General features: G+C 37.3%; 5 protein-coding genes across 8 annotated transcripts in view; all 5 read right to left on the bottom strand.

The window, feature by feature from the left end:
- LOC104806937 (pentatricopeptide repeat-containing protein At1g63330-like) overlaps positions 1-2,539 on the bottom strand; it is a 13,776-nt gene extending 11,237 nt beyond the window's left edge. Inside the window, exon 1 of the mRNA XM_010532049.2 lies at positions 413-2,539. Within this exon, the coding sequence (XP_010530351.1) occupies positions 462-2,525 (2,064 nt within the window). The 5' untranslated portion in view covers positions 2,526-2,539 and the 3' untranslated portion in view covers positions 413-461. The remainder of the gene's footprint in view (positions 1-412) is intronic.
- LOC104807042 (pentatricopeptide repeat-containing protein At3g22470, mitochondrial-like) overlaps positions 1-14,191 on the bottom strand; it is a 21,994-nt gene extending 7,803 nt beyond the window's left edge. Inside the window, exon 1 of the mRNA XM_019201682.1 lies at positions 13,956-14,191. Coding sequence (XP_019057227.1) covers positions 13,956-14,178 — 223 coding nt within the window. The 5' untranslated portion in view covers positions 14,179-14,191. The remainder of the gene's footprint in view (positions 1-13,955) is intronic.
- LOC104806940 (pentatricopeptide repeat-containing protein At1g63330-like) overlaps positions 3,249-15,384 on the bottom strand; it is a 24,069-nt gene continuing 11,933 nt past the window's right edge. For both annotated transcript variants that reach the window (XM_019201679.1, XM_019201678.1), the window contains exon 4: positions 3,249-3,459. The gene's annotated coding sequence lies outside the window, so the exon portion shown is untranslated. The remainder of the gene's footprint in view (positions 3,460-15,384) is intronic.
- Positions 8,442-11,003, bottom strand: LOC109116387 (pentatricopeptide repeat-containing protein At1g63330-like). Its single transcript, XM_019201683.1, has 3 exons — positions 9,693-11,003; positions 8,738-9,616; positions 8,442-8,513 (listed from the first exon to the last, which is right to left on the bottom strand). The coding sequence occupies exons 1-2, from the start codon at positions 10,771-10,773 to the stop codon at positions 8,787-8,789; spliced, it is 1,911 nt and encodes a 636-aa protein (XP_019057228.1). The 5' UTR covers positions 10,774-11,003; the 3' UTR covers positions 8,442-8,513; positions 8,738-8,786.
- LOC104806938 (pentatricopeptide repeat-containing protein At1g63330-like) overlaps positions 11,295-15,384 on the bottom strand; it is a 7,872-nt gene continuing 3,782 nt past the window's right edge. The window contains exons 2-4 of one of the 3 annotated variants that reach the window (XR_770694.1): positions 13,010-13,091; positions 11,886-11,962; positions 11,295-11,655 (exon numbers count right to left, since the gene is read on the bottom strand). The gene's annotated coding sequence lies outside the window, so the exon portion shown is untranslated. Of the gene's footprint in view, positions 11,656-11,885; positions 11,963-13,009; positions 13,092-14,604; positions 14,764-15,384 lie in introns of those variants that run through there. The other 2 variants (XM_019201681.1, XM_010532053.2) reach the window with 2 other exon arrangements.

Genomic DNA, 15,384 nt, shown 5'->3' with positions numbered 1-15,384 from the left:
GTGAGCATAATCAATTGCAGAAGAGAAAGTTAGAAACCACTAAAAACAATCGGATAACTCTACTCTTTGTGCAGAAGCCAACCAAAAAGAGATAAACTATGTATTAGCTCTGTCCAATTTTAGACAAAAACATCATCCACAAGACAGCAGAGATACCAAACACACATCAACTACCCAAAAGAGCTCAGCTATGTGTTACCTTTCTAGAATAAACAAGAACTCATCTACGACCAATTTCCAAAACTGTTTCCAATGTTTCCATGCATTGCAAAGGATGGCAGATGATATGCACAGCTGACCCGATATGAAAATATCCATAGACCCACAAACTAAGGGTATGTATCAATATGTGGTTCTGATGTAAATTTAAACAGCTAAAAAGGCCTAAACTCAGAACATAAGAAGAACTCACCTCGTTGTCATACGACTTCCATGACTGAAAGCAACCTCCGCATTACAGCTCATCGAGAAAGAAGAACCAAAAAACTTTTCTCCAATCTCCCGTCCGATAGCATATCAACAACCATTTCCATTGTTGAAACATCTGAAGAAAAACCGCAGCTTCTCATTTCCCGAATGAGCTCGATAACCGTTGCTACATGGCCACCTTTGAGATGACCTCGGATCAGTACATTATACGTACAATCATCTGGCATACAACCAACCTCTTTCATGTTTTTAAACAGCTTGTCGGCTTCACTGAGCAAACTTTTTCTACAAAATCCAGTAATCATTGTATTGTACGTCTTTACGTTCGGTTCAATCCCTTTATCCGAAAGTTTATTAAACAATCCGAGTGCCTCATCAACCATGTCAGCCTTGCACAAGCCATTCATCATAATACTATGAACAAATATATTGAGGTCAATCCCACTCGTTTCCAACTCGCAATACAATACAAGCGCCTCGTCCAGTTTTCCATTCTTACAAAGTCCATCAAGCACTACTGTGCAAGTTACAAGATCAGGATCCACACCCTGTCTCTGCATCTCTAAAAAGAGTTTATGGGCGACATTGTCTTTGCCCGCTCGGAAAAAACCTTGTATGAGAGTGTTGTAAGTACGTGTATCACCGACCAACCCTCTTCGAGACATCTCATGAAAGAGTTTCATACCCTCGTCAACCTTATTACACTTGCAATAACCATTTATCAGACAATTAAAAGTCACTGCATTTGGATAGCATCCTCTGTTGATCATAAAATCGATCATTCGTCTCGCCTCGTCAAGGCGATTCTTCATGCACAACCCATCGATCAATGAAGTATATGTATGAGTATTCGGAACTAAACCTCTTCGGATCATCTCTTCGCACAGTTCTTTGGCCTCCAAAAACTTTCCCTCTTTAACGAACGCATCGATCAATATATTGAAAGTGACAACATTAGGGAAGATTTTTCTTTTGGCCATATCATTCAACAATCGGACAGCATCGTTCCATCTGTCAAAAACGCAAAGGCCTTTTATCAAACAACTGTAGGTGACAACATCTGGAGCAATCCCTTTGCTGTCCATCATTTCGAAAAGGTTCAATGCATCATCTATGTGTCCATCTTTGCAAAGACCATCAATGATCATACTGTAAATTTTGACATCCACCTCAATGTTCTTTTCCTCCATCTTCATGAGCAGATTCAATGCCAAAGCAGAATCCCCCGACTTGCAAATACCATTGACAACAGCGCCATAAGTAACTACATTTGGTTGATACCCCAACTTTAACATCCGATCAACTACGCTCACAGCTTCAGAAACTCTCCCCTCTCGACAAAGTCCGTTGACCAAAGTGGTAAATGTCACAACATCAGGTTTGTACCCCTCGTATACCATTTGGTCAAACCAACTTAACGCCACAGAAAGCTTCTTTTGGATACAAAATCCATTGATCAGGGTAGTGAATATGACTACGTTAGGCTCGTAACCCCTTTTTATGATTTTCCCCAAAACCGAAAGGCCCAAAACCACTTGTCCTGAGCGGCAGAATGCGTTGATGAGAATACTCAAAGTGTAGTCGTCATGTGAAACCCGGAGCAATTCCATTCTCTTGCAGAGAGAAATCACAACATCATACTGTTTCATTTTGGCGATTGCAGCCAGTAATTTATTAAAATCGACAATGGAAGGCAAGGGACGAGACCGAACCATGTGGTCGAACAAAGCGACAGCCTCATCTACATTACTACAACCATGAAACCCAAATCTCAATCTGTCTCTGTAGTCAACACCAGAAGAAGCCAGTCTCCGACAACTTAAAACATAGGAACGATCTGAGAAAGTGTTAAGAGTACCTCTTCGAAGGCGTTGATGAGTCTGAACCAAACTGGAAGCAGAAGCCGATGTGAAAGCGGCCATAGTCCGGACCATTCTCGACATCTCAGCTTCAATTCGTAGACGGAATGAGAAATCGGGTAGATTGCAATTTCGGCTTCTTCTGTAAAACCCTGGGTGGAAGCGGCGGTCACAGCGAAAACTCTTGATGGAGAAAAGCAAATTCTTCCTCTTTTTTTTTTTAAAAAAACAAATCATAGGAAAAACTGTAAAATGGACGACCAGATTGAAACATATTTTTTTTTTTTGTCGATCATTTTGATGACAAATATTTATAAATATAATTAGATAAAATATAGAGAAATCCAATTACAGGGCAACGGCCAAATTAGGAGAATTGTAGATTGAATCTATAAAAACTATATATACTTTTTCTAAAACTAAATTAATCAAAATCAAAATTAATAAAAATTTCCTGAAAAAACGAATATAAAAATATTTGTTTGGTAAAAAAACATAAAAATAGTCTTTAAAAAAACCGTTTTTTTCTGAAAATTGGATCCTTATAAAACGCAAATCGATATTTAAAAATACAAACAAACATATACTCAATATATGAAATCATAAATAAACAAACGTTATGGGAAATTGAAATGATAATTCCAAACTTAAGCCTTAAATCTGTGTTTAAGAGAGAAGTGAACAATGCGAATATATACATATATATATATATATAAGGACGGATTGTAAAACTCGTGTTGGATTTCATAGATTTGGGCTTTGGAAAGGATGGGAGATTATCAATTTCCAAACCTATTGGAAAAGCATCAATTTCTCCTTATATATTATAATTGGAAGTATGCCTTTATGAAGCCAACTTCTCCAGTTCAGACATTAAGAAGCCTAAGCAAGAACACTTTGCTTATAAAAAGCAATTTGACATAAAACAACGAATATATATAATTCTTTCTAAAATCAGAATTATGAAATCTGATAATATGTCCGTTCCAAGTTTAAACCAGTAAATTTGTTCAACTGTTTAGTTTAGATATGTAAGAACCTTAAACGTGAACATGTTACATAGCATCAGAGTACAGGTCCAGAAAATTTTTAAGCAGTCACCGACGGAAAACAGAAGAAACCATAAACCCACAAATCAACGCCAATCTCTCCACTTCAGACATTAAGAAACCTTTAGCAAGAACACTTTATTAGATACAAAGGAAACCTTTTGTAAGGGAAATGAGCCGGTGGAAAATTAGTTACACGGTTACGCGATATTTGTAGATATATAAAGGATACTGGTATTATTGAAAGGAATATACAGAAAATTATCCCAAAACTCTGTTTTCACTTTCTCTCTCTACATTTCTCTCTCTCCCATTTTCTCTCGCTTTCCTGAGCTTTCTCGATCAGATTGACGAAGCTAATATGGTATCAGAGCGTTCTAAACTCGCTTTTGCTCCGATTATCATCTTGTTTTGTTGATTTTTCTCTTCAATTTCAATTGTTTTTTGTTTGGCTGTTTCTCTGTAAACATGCCTCCGACAGAGAATTCTTCAAATTCGTCTGCCGAATCGTATGATAATTGCTACTATCTTGGTAGTAATGATCTTACGAGTTTGAATCTGGTTTCTGATCGCTTGGTTGAGCCAGCTGACTTCAATTCTTGGTATTGCTCCATGTCTATGGCGTTGGAAGGTCGAAATAAGCTTTGCTATGTCGACGGTACGTTACCGAAACCTCCAGATAATCATCCTGATGCGAAATTGTGGTCTCGGAACAATGTCATTGTTCGTGCCTGGATTTTGAATTCTGTTTCGAAGGATATTGGTTCTAGTTTGTTGTATACCAAAATTGCGAAGGATTTGTGGAATATTATTATAAAAAGGTATCAACAAACTAGTGCTCCTCGTCTATATAGCATCAGGCGTAGACTTCGAACATTGGAGCAAGGATCAATGAATGTGACGACTTATTTCACAAAGTTAATGGCAATTTGGGAAGAGTTGAAGTCAACTCAGGCTGCTGCAGTTTGTATTTGTGGAAATTGTTCTTGTCGTGCTGATCAACGTAATATGGATCAGACTGAGCAGAATTTCGTGATGGATTTTCTGTTTGGTCTAAATGAATCTTATGAGACAATTCGTGGACAGATCATTATGATGGATCCTTTGCCAGATCTACAGAAAACATTTTATTTGTTGACTCAGCATGAACAACAACAACTTATCAAGCATTCACCTATTGCATCTGATAATGTTACTTTTCAAGTTTCTGGATCTTCATCAGAAACTGTAGCTGCAGTCTCACAGCCAATTTCCAAGCTGAAACAGAAACCGTTATGCACACATTGTGGATTGTATGGTCACACTGTCAATAAATGCTATAAGCTACATGGTTATCCTCCTGGATATAGAGGATCCAAATCTTCTGCATCACAAATTCCACAACAGCAACGATATTTTCCTCCGTATGCAGGAGCTAAGTCTGGTTTTCCACCTAAGGGAGCCATTGCGAATGTTCAAGCAGGTTCACCTTCCCAGAATTCTTTCGTGCATAGTATTAATACGTTACCCAGTATTGTCTTGTGCATAGTATTAATACGTTACCTGCTGAACAAATGCATCAGATATACTCGATGATTGGTAACTGTCGACGACTAAATGGACCTACAGTCTCTGCTCATGGTGCTGCAGAAAATACATCTAGCTACACTGGTAATATCTCTCTTATATCTTCTGTTATGTGCAGTCCAGATTGGGTGATGAGTATTCTTCATTTTAACACAGCTTGGATTATTGATTCAGGCGCCTCAACTCATGTCTGTTCAAATAAATCCTTGCTTGTTGATTTGAAAAATATTCCTCCTACTGTAGTTACATTACCGAATGGACAGAAATTAGTTATTCAGGTTGCTGGGACAGTTCATCTCAATCCTCATCTTGTTTTGACCAATGTTCTTTACATACCTGATTTTTCTTTCAACTTACTTTCTGTTCCTTCTCTGATGAATTCAAATGCTTACACGTTCCTTTTTACCTCGGATTCCTGTCTTATCCAGGACCATTCTCTGGCCTTGACGATTGGGAAGGCTGATTTGCATCAGAATCTCTACATATTGAATTCTTCTTTCATCCCAGCATCCATTTCTTTTTGTTGTAATGCCTTGACCGTTGATTCCACATTATGGCATCAACGTCTTGGTCATCCGTCATTGTCTCGAATAAAAACTCTTTCTTCAGTTTTAGATATTGCTAAATGTACAGATCTTACACATTGTAAAATTTGTCATTTGGCAAAACAAAAACGTCTTTCATTCTCTTCAAATAATAATCTGTCTTCTTCCCTTTTTGATCTTGTTTACATGGATGTTTGGGGGCCCTTCTCTGTTTCTTCAGTTGAGGGTTATCACTATTTTCTAACCTTGGTAGATGACTGTTCTCGTGCAACCTGGGTATACATGTTACGTCATAAAAATGATGTATTAACTGTCTTTCCGAGTTTTGTAGCTATGGTGGAGCGTCAATATGATGCACATATCAAGGGTATAAGAACCGATAATGCACCAGAGTTAGCTTTTTCTGATTTCTGCAGGGAAAAAGGCATTCAACATTATTTTGCTTGTGCTTATACTCCCCAACAGAATTCAGTGGTGGAAAGGAAACATCAACACATTCTCAATGTGGCGAGGGCCTTGTTGTTTCAGTCAAATGTGCCGGTTCAGTATTGGAGTGATTGTATTCGGACATCTGTGTACCTGATCAATCGGATTCCGTCTCCTTTGCTGCAGAATAGAAGTCCTTTTGAGGTATTGAATCAGAAAACTCCAGAATATTCTCATATTCGAGTTTTTGGTTGTTTGTGCTATGCTTCAACTCATGTTCATCTCCGGAACAAGTTTTCTCCTCGTGCTTCGCCTGCTGTATTTCTTGGATATCCTCCAGGATACAAAGGGTATAAGTTACTTGACACTGAAACTAATAGAGTTTTCATTTCCAGGAATGTGGAATTCCATGAAAATATTTTTCCATTTCTTACAGACCCACTTCTGTTGTCAGAGTCTTCACGCTCTGCTTCAGATTTTTTTTCCCAGACAATTTTACCTTTGCCTTTGCCTTGTACAGATGTTGCAAACTCGTATCTTGAGAATGCCTCATTTGTTCCTTCTTCATCTCATTCTGAGATTTCACCAGACCCTGGAATTCCACAGTCCAACTCTAATCCAGTTTCAGTTTCTCAACCTACAGCTCGACCTCAAAGAATTACTAAAGCTCCTTCTTATCTTCGAGATTATTACTGTAATCAAACCAGTCACCATTCTTCTTCTTGTATATACCCTTTATCCTCTGTTTTATCTTATGATAAGCTGAGTCCACCATACAAATCTTTTATTTTCCAAATTTCTTCTGAAACCGAGCCTAAGACTTTTAAACAAGCTGTTTTGGTTGAGAACTGGAGGAAAGCTATGAATGTTGAATTGCAGGCACTTCATGACAATGGTACTTGGTCAGTGGTGTCCTTACCTCATGATAAGAGAGCAGTTGGTTGCAAATGGGTGTATAAGATCAAGCATAATCCAGATGGTAGTATTGAAAGGTATAAAGCTAGGCTAGTTGCTAAAGGTTTTACTCAACAAGAAGGAATTGATTTTATTGAAACCTTCTCTCCTGTAGCAAAGTTAGTCACAGTGAAGTTGCTACTTGCCCTTGCTGCAACTCAGAAATGGAATCTCACTCAAATGGATGTGACTAATGCTTTTTTGCATGGTGAACTTGATGAAGATATCTACATGTCACTTCCTCCAGGATATGAACCGCCTCCTGGGGAATCACTTCCTCCAAATGCTGTTTGCAAGCTTCATAAATCTTTGTATGGTTTAAGACAAGCTTCTCGGCAATGGTACAAGAAGTTCTCAGATGTGTTGATTCAAGGTGGTTTTCAGCAGTCACAATCTGATCATACTCTGTTTGTCCGAAAGCAGAATGATGTGTTTGTGGCTTTGTTGGTGTATGTTGATGACATAATCATTGCTAGCAATGATTTACAGGCTGAAGCTGATCTGAAGCAACTTTTGCATCAGAATTTCAGTATTAAGGATCTTGGTCCTTTGCGTTTTTTTCTTGGATTGGAGATAGCACGATCCTCGGCAGGCATCTCTTTATGTCAACGCAAGTATTGTCTTGAATTGCTTTCTGATACAGGTCTTCTTGGATGCAAACCTGTTTCGGTACCTATGGATCCTAATGTCAAGTTGAACAAGGATTCTGGTGCTGTTCTGAGTGATCCTACAGTTTTTCGGGCACTCATTGGCCGTCTGTTATATTTGACTATAACACGCCCAGATATCACATATTCGGTTCACAAACTTAGCCAGTACATGGCTCAGCCTACTGATGAACACTTGCGAGCGGCTCAACGCATTGTTCGTTATCTGAAATCAGATCCTGGACAGGGTTTGTTTTACTCGACAGATTCTGATTTGCATTTAAAAGCGTTTGCAGATGCTGATTGGGCACAATGTGCTGATTCTCGGAGATCGGTTACAGGTTTTTGCATTTTTCTTGGTTCTTCGCTGATTTCTTGGAAAGCAAAGAAGCAAACTACCGTTTCTCGTAGCAGCACAGAGGCAGAGTACCGGGCTTTAGCAAATACGACCTGTGAATTGATTTGGCTGGATAATTTGGTTCAGCATTTTCAGGTTCCGATCACTCGTCCCGCAAATCTGTATTGTGATAATCAGTCGGCTCTTTACATTGCTTCGAATCAGGTGTTCCATGAGAGAACTAAACACATCGAATTGGATTGTCATTTGGTTCGGGACAAGCTGAAGGAAGGGTTTATTCGAACGATGCATGTGAAGAGTTCTCATCAGCTTGGTGACATTTTCACTAAAGCTTTGCAGCCGCCTCTGTTTCATGCTCTTTTACAGAAGCTTAATGTTTCAAGTTTATATTGTTCTGACAAATATAAACTTGAGAGGGGGATATTAGATACAAAGGAAACCTTTTGTAAGGGAAATGAGCCGGTGGAAAATTAGTTACACGGTTACGCGATATTTGTAGATATATAAAGGATACTGGTATTATTGAAAGGAATATACAGAAAATTATCCCAAAACTCTGTTTTCACTTTCTCTCTCTATATTTTTCTCTCCTATTTTCTCTCGCTTTCGCTTTCCTGAGCTTTCTCGATCAGATTGACGAAGCTAATACACTTCCAGCAACTCATAATCTTCTCGTTCACCTGCCAGCAATTTCCACGATTGATGAACCGAATAATTTAGAAAAACTGCTAGTATCAAGGCCACGACGCATTTAACGTCCAAACTAAAACCCATCATGTAAATATATTAGTCCAGAGAAGCAGATTTTGATATCTCGACCATTATGTGAATTACGCAGAATATGTCGAGCGATGAAATTTAAACAGCTAAAAAGTCCTAAACTCAGAACATAAGAAGAACACACCTCGTTGTCACACGACTTCCATGACCGAAAGCAAGCTCCGCATTACAGCTCACCGAGAAAGAAGATCCAAAAAACTTTTCTCCAATCTCCCGTCCGATAACATATCAACAACCATTTCCATTGTTGAAACATCTGAAGAAAAACCATGGCTTCGCATTTCTCGAATCAGCTCGATAACAGTTGCAACATGGCCACCTTTGAGATGACCTCGGATCAGTATATTATACGTACAATCATTTGGCATACAACCAATCTTTTTCATATTCTTAAACAGCTTGCCGGCTTCACCGAGTATACCTTTACGACAAAATCCAGTAATCATTGTAGTGTAGGTCTTTACATCCGAATCAACCCCTTTATCCGAAAGTTTATTAAACAATCCGACTGCCTCGTCAACCTTGTCAGCCTTACACAAACCATTAATCATAATACTATGGACAAAGATATTGAGGTCAATCCCACTCGTTTCCAACTCGCAATATAGTTGAAGTGCCTCGTCAAGTTTCCCATTCTTACAAAGACCATCAAGCATTATTGTGTATGTTACAAGATCAAGATCCACACCTTGACTCTTCATCTCTGAAAAGAGTTTTTGGGCGACCTTGACATTGCCTGCTCGGAAAAATCCTTGTATGAGAGTGCTGTGAGTACATGTATCACTGACCAACCCTCTTCGAGACATCTCATGAAAGAGCTTCATACCCTCGTCAACCTTATTAGACTTGCAATAACCATTTATCAGACAATTAAAAGTCACCACATCCGGATAACATCCTTTGTTGATCATAGAATCGATCATTTGTTTCGCCTCGTCAAGGCGATTCTGCATGCACATCCCATCGATCAATGAATTATATGTAAGAGTAGTCGGAACTAAACCTCTTCGAATCATCTCTTCGTACAGTTCTTTACCCATCGATCAATGAATTATATGTAAGAGTAGTCGGAACTAAACCTCTTCGAGTCATCTCTTCGCACAATTCTTTAGCCTCCAAAAACTTTCCTTCTTTAACGAACGCATCGATCAATATATTGAAAGTGACAACATTAGGGAAGATTTTTCTTTTGGCCATATCATTCAACAATCGGACAGCATCGTTCCATCTGTCGAAAACGCAAAGGCCGTTTATCAAACAACTATAGGTGACAACATTTGGAGCAATCCCTTTGCTATCCATCTTTTCGAAAAGGCTCAATGCATCATCTATGTGTCCACCTTTGCAAAGACCATCAATGACGGTATTATAAATTTTGACATTGACCTCAATGTTCCTCTCCTCCATCTTCATGAGCAGATTCAATGCCAAAGCACAATCACCCGACTTGCAAATCCCATTGACAACAACGCCATAAGTAACTACATTTGGTTGATACCCCAACTTTAACATCTTATCAACTAAACTCACAGCTTCAGAAACTCTCCCCTCTCGACAAAGTCCGTTGACCAAAGTTGTATATGTTACAACATTAGGTTTATATCCCTCTTTTATAATTTGGTCAACCCAACTTAACGCCACAGAAAACTTCCCTTGGATACAAAATCCATTGATCAGGGTAGTAAACGTGATAACATGAGGCTCGTAACCCAGTTTTAGGATTTTTCCCAAAACCGAAAGGCCCAAAACCACTTGTCCTGAGCGGCAGAAAGAGTTGATGAGAATGCTCAAAGTGTAGCTGTCATGTGAAACCCGGAGCAATTCCATTCTCTTGCAGAGAGAAATCACAACATCATACCGTTTCATTTTGGCTATTGCAGTCAGTAATTTACTAAAATCAACAATGGGAGGCAAGGGACGAGTCCCAACCATCTGGTCGAACAAAGCAACAGCCTCACCGACATTACAATCATGAAACCCTAATCTCAATCTGTCTCTGTAGTCTCCAACACCAGAAGAAGCAAATCTCCGACAACTTAAAACAGAGGAACAATCTGAGAAAGTGTTAAGAGTACCTCTCCCGAGGCAATGATGAGTCTGAACCAAACTCGAAGCAGAAGCCAATGTGAAAGCAGCCATTCTCCTGACCATTCTCGCCATCTCACTTCGATTCAAAGGCAGGCAGATTGCGGTTCGGCTTCTTCTATAAACCCTAACCCTGGAAGCGGCGATTTGATTTGCTTCTTCTGTAAAATCAACAATGGAAGACAGAATGAGAAATCAGGCGGATTGCGATTCGGCTTCTTCTATAAGCCCTCGATGGAAGCGGCGGTCACAGCGAAAATGGAGAGAAGCAGATTCTTCCTCGCTTTTTTTTTTCGGTTATTACATTTACATGCGTCTGAAAAGGGAATCGTAGGAAATTGTAAAATTGGTGAGCAGTGCGTTAAAGCAGATTAGGCAAAGTTATTTTGATGATAGGGCAAACTACCAAATAATAACAACAGTATGAATCCTAAAAATATTTAATTTTTATAAAACCTAACTTAATAAAAATATACCCAGAAATCAAGTATAAAAAAATCTTTAAAAAAATTAATATTTTTTTGTTACTGGGAATCGCCACCTTATCGATATAAAAAGTGAAGTATATATAATTTTGGTGTTTTTAATGAAATCCGAGATAAACATTATTGGGAATTGAAACGAAGATTACCCTTAAACTTGTTTGACTGTGCCTTGGCCGACAGCAGTTGCTAATATGAATGAAGATCATTCATTTTACGAAAATATACGAATGAAGGAATTAAAGTGAATTCCGGAGAATATGTTTAAATGGGTAAATATACCATGGAATATATATATATATATATGACTGATGAAAGTGTGGAATAAGATCCGGAGCTGAATATTGCGGATACATGTGAAGCTTCAGTCTCGGGTAGAAGCTTCAAAGATTATCTGAAGACGACGTCGCATTTAGGAATAACGCTTCCAAGATCAATCTCTCCTCTTTCAACATTTCCTAATCTTCTCATTCACCTGCAGAAATTTCCACGATGCATTTAACGTCAAAACTAAAACCCATCATATAAACATGGGGTTAATTGATGATAACAGAACTAACCAGTAACCACAAGACTATTATTAGTCCTGAGATGCAGATTTTGATATCTCGATCATTATGTGAATATATTAATTAACAAATTAAAATCGATTATATGAAAATTTAAACAACTAAACAAACCTAAATCCAGAACAGAAGAACACACCTCATTGTCATTGTCACACAACTTCCATGACCGAAACCAATCTCCGCGTTACAGCTCACCGAGAGAGAAGATCCAGTCTCCCGTCAGAACAGAAGTGTGAATATGTATGCATGTATACATTATTACATATATATAGAGAGATATTTATCATAAAAAATGCATATACTTATAAGAAAGGAATCAAATAAACAAAAAAGAACGCATTCAAAAACCAAAAATAAAATAAATTGCATTGAAATTACTTAATCAAACGAACAAATTTTAAAACAAAATATACGTTATTGACATGTGAATATAAAACATACTGTGCCTAAGTTTTCAATTCTAACATCATAAAATACTTAAGTCGATGTAAGCAAACTTCATTTCTTGTTTTGTTTTCTACCAGACAACGTTGTCAGTCCAGACATATATAATCCTTTTTCCATAACTTTTCTATGGGAATAGTTGAATTCTTTAGTTGGAGAGTGATATTTATCAGAATTCTCTCTATCCTAATATGTATTTGGATCGAAAGTATGATGAACTTGCGGACTATGAAAAAATAAATAAAAATGATCAATTATTTACGCATATGTTATAGTTAATTGAATTGAACTGAATACTACATATATAATAGCATTAAACAATAAAGTTAATAATTTATAATTTTTTAATCGAATATAAAAAATAATAAAAACAAATGAAAACAATGAATATCAACAATTCTTTAAAAATAAACATTTTATTGAAAAATGAAGTCGAATTAAATTGGATCGACAAAAAAACGAATATATATAGTTCTGACATAATCGAAATTACCAAACCCCAAAATAGCTAAACCGAAGTATTATAGAAAACCGAAAGGACCAATCCAAGTTCACCTGTCAAGCATTGCTTAGTTCGAAATATATATTTGACCAATCGTCCACAACTTTAATGTATGATGATATGATATATAGTGTCATGAGAAGAATTTAAAAATTTTAAATTGAGAAAATCAAAGGAAACAGATAAGAGAAGAATAACTAGAAAGAAATTCAAGTACCATTTGATTTTCCTAGAATTCAATATTTTGAGATGAAATGGTATCAACTAAATAAAACTAAACACATAACAGAAGAATTCACCTCTCTGTGTCATACCATTTTATTGGATTGGGGAAAGTTCATTCACTGCCTACAGAGGAATTTCTTCAGTTGGATCAACTACCAAGAGATTTTCGAACTGCACCACAGAAAGGGAAATACTATCAGATGCCATTGTGAGCATAATCAATTGCAGAAGAGAAAGTTAGAAACCACTAAAAACAATCGGTTAACTCTACTCTTTGTGCAGAGCCAACCGACCATAGATAAACTATCTATTCATTTTGGTCAATTTTAGACAAAACATCATCCACAAGACAGCAGAAATACAAAAACACATCAACTACCCAAAATAACTCAGCTATGTGTCGCCTTCCTAGAATAAACAAGAACTCAGCTACGACCAATTTACCATAACTGCTTTCAATGATTCCATGCATTGCAAAGGATGGCAGATTATAGGTACAGTCGAGCCGGTATAAAAATATCCATAGACCCACAAACTAAGGGTTGTATCAATGGGGTTCTGATGAAAATTTAAACAGCTTGTCTTGTGGATGATGTTTTGTCTAAAATTGACCAAAATGAATAGATAGTTTATCTATGGTCGGTTGGCTCTGCACAAAGAGTAGAGTTAACCGATTGTTTTTAGTGGTTTCTAACTTTCTCTTCTGCAATTGATTATGCTCACAATGGCATCTGATAGTATTTCCCTTTCTGTGGTGCAGTTCGAAAATCTCTTGGTAGTTGATCCAACTGAAGAAATTCCTGCATCTGATAGTATTTCCCTTTCTGTGGTGCAGTTCGAAAATCTCTTGGTAGTTGATCCAACTGAAGAAATTCCTCTGTAGGCAGTGAATGAACTTTCCCCAATCCAATAAAATGGTATGACACAGAGAGGTGAATTCTTCTGTTATGTGTTTAGTTTTATTTAGTTGATACCATTTCATCTCAAAATATTGAATTCTAGGAAAATCAAATGGTACTTGAATCGGTTCAATCCCTTTATCAGAAAGTTTATTAAACAATCCGAGTGCCTCATCAACCTTGTCACTCTTGCACAAGCCATGCATCATAAGACTATGGACAAAGATATCGAGGTCAATCCCACTCGTTTCCAACTGGCAATATAGTTCAAGTGCCTCGTCCAGTTTTCCATTCTTACAAAGACCATCAAGCATTATTGTGTACGTTACAAGATCAAGATCCACACCCTGACTCTGCATCTCTAAAAAGAGTTTATGGGCGACATTGTCTTTGCCCGCTCGGAAAAATCCTTGTATGAGAGTGTTGCAAGTACATGTATCCACCGACCAACCCTCTTCGAGACATCTCATGAAAGAGCTTCATACCCTCGTCAACCTTATTACACTTGCAGTAACCATTTATAAGACAATTAAAAGTCACTACATTCGGATAGCATCCTCTGTTGATCATAGAATCGATCATTCGTCTCGCCTCAAGGCGATTCTGCATGCACAACCCATCGATCAATGAAGTATATGTAATAGTATCCGGAACTAAACCTCTTCGGATCATCTCTTCGTACATTTCTTTGGCCTCCAGAAACTTACCCTCTTTAACGAACGCATCGATCAATCCATTGGAAGTGACAACATTAGGGAAGGTTTTTCTTTTGGCCATATCATTCAACAATCGGACAGCATCATTCCATCTGTCGAAAACGCAAAGGCCGTTTATCAAACAATTGTAGGTGACAACATTTGGAGCAATCCCTTTGCTATCCATCTTTTTGAAAAGGCTCAATGCGACCGCATACATTTACAAATGAGTCCGCCCTGTTCTAAAATCTGTTAAAAAACGGTACACATGTTAACTTTTCTAGTTATAGTGAGAGCCAAAAAATATGCATAATTAATTTTACATTTTAAATTCGAAATATATATATATATATATATATATATATATTATCAATTAGTTTTGGATCAAAAAGAACAATTAAGATGAAAATTGAGTTAAACGTAACCATTGTGATCAAATTTGGATAATTCAACCGATGAAATCAGGGCGTAAAACGTTTATTCCATCCTGAATTCGAACTTTCAATTTGGAAAAGAGATGTATATTCCAAATTATATTACTAATTTTCGATCCCGATATTGATCTCTTGGTGCATTACACTCGCTTACAAAAAGAAAGTGTAACCATTGTGGTTGGATATAGTTGGAGCAAAAATAAATGATGATATCATTACTTTGATAAATTTATCATTACTGTGATAAATTGGGGCTGCATTTGGTAACTGGTATAAAGTAAAAGCTCTTGAAAATGTAGAATTTAGAGATAGGGAAAATGAGGATTTATATAAATTAAAATCTTAATACTTACGAACCGATTAAAATATCATAACTAATCATATGAGATTTTTCAGAATTCTACAAATAATGCATCTCTTATATAGAAAAAAAAAA

The sequence above is a fragment of the Tarenaya hassleriana genome, unplaced genomic scaffold (genome assembly GCF_000463585.1).
Source record: "Tarenaya hassleriana unplaced genomic scaffold, ASM46358v1 Cleome12, whole genome shotgun sequence".
In the NCBI taxonomy this organism is placed as follows: domain Eukaryota; kingdom Viridiplantae; phylum Streptophyta; class Magnoliopsida; order Brassicales; family Cleomaceae; genus Tarenaya; species Tarenaya hassleriana.
This window is presented reverse-complemented; position numbering and strand designations above follow the sequence as displayed.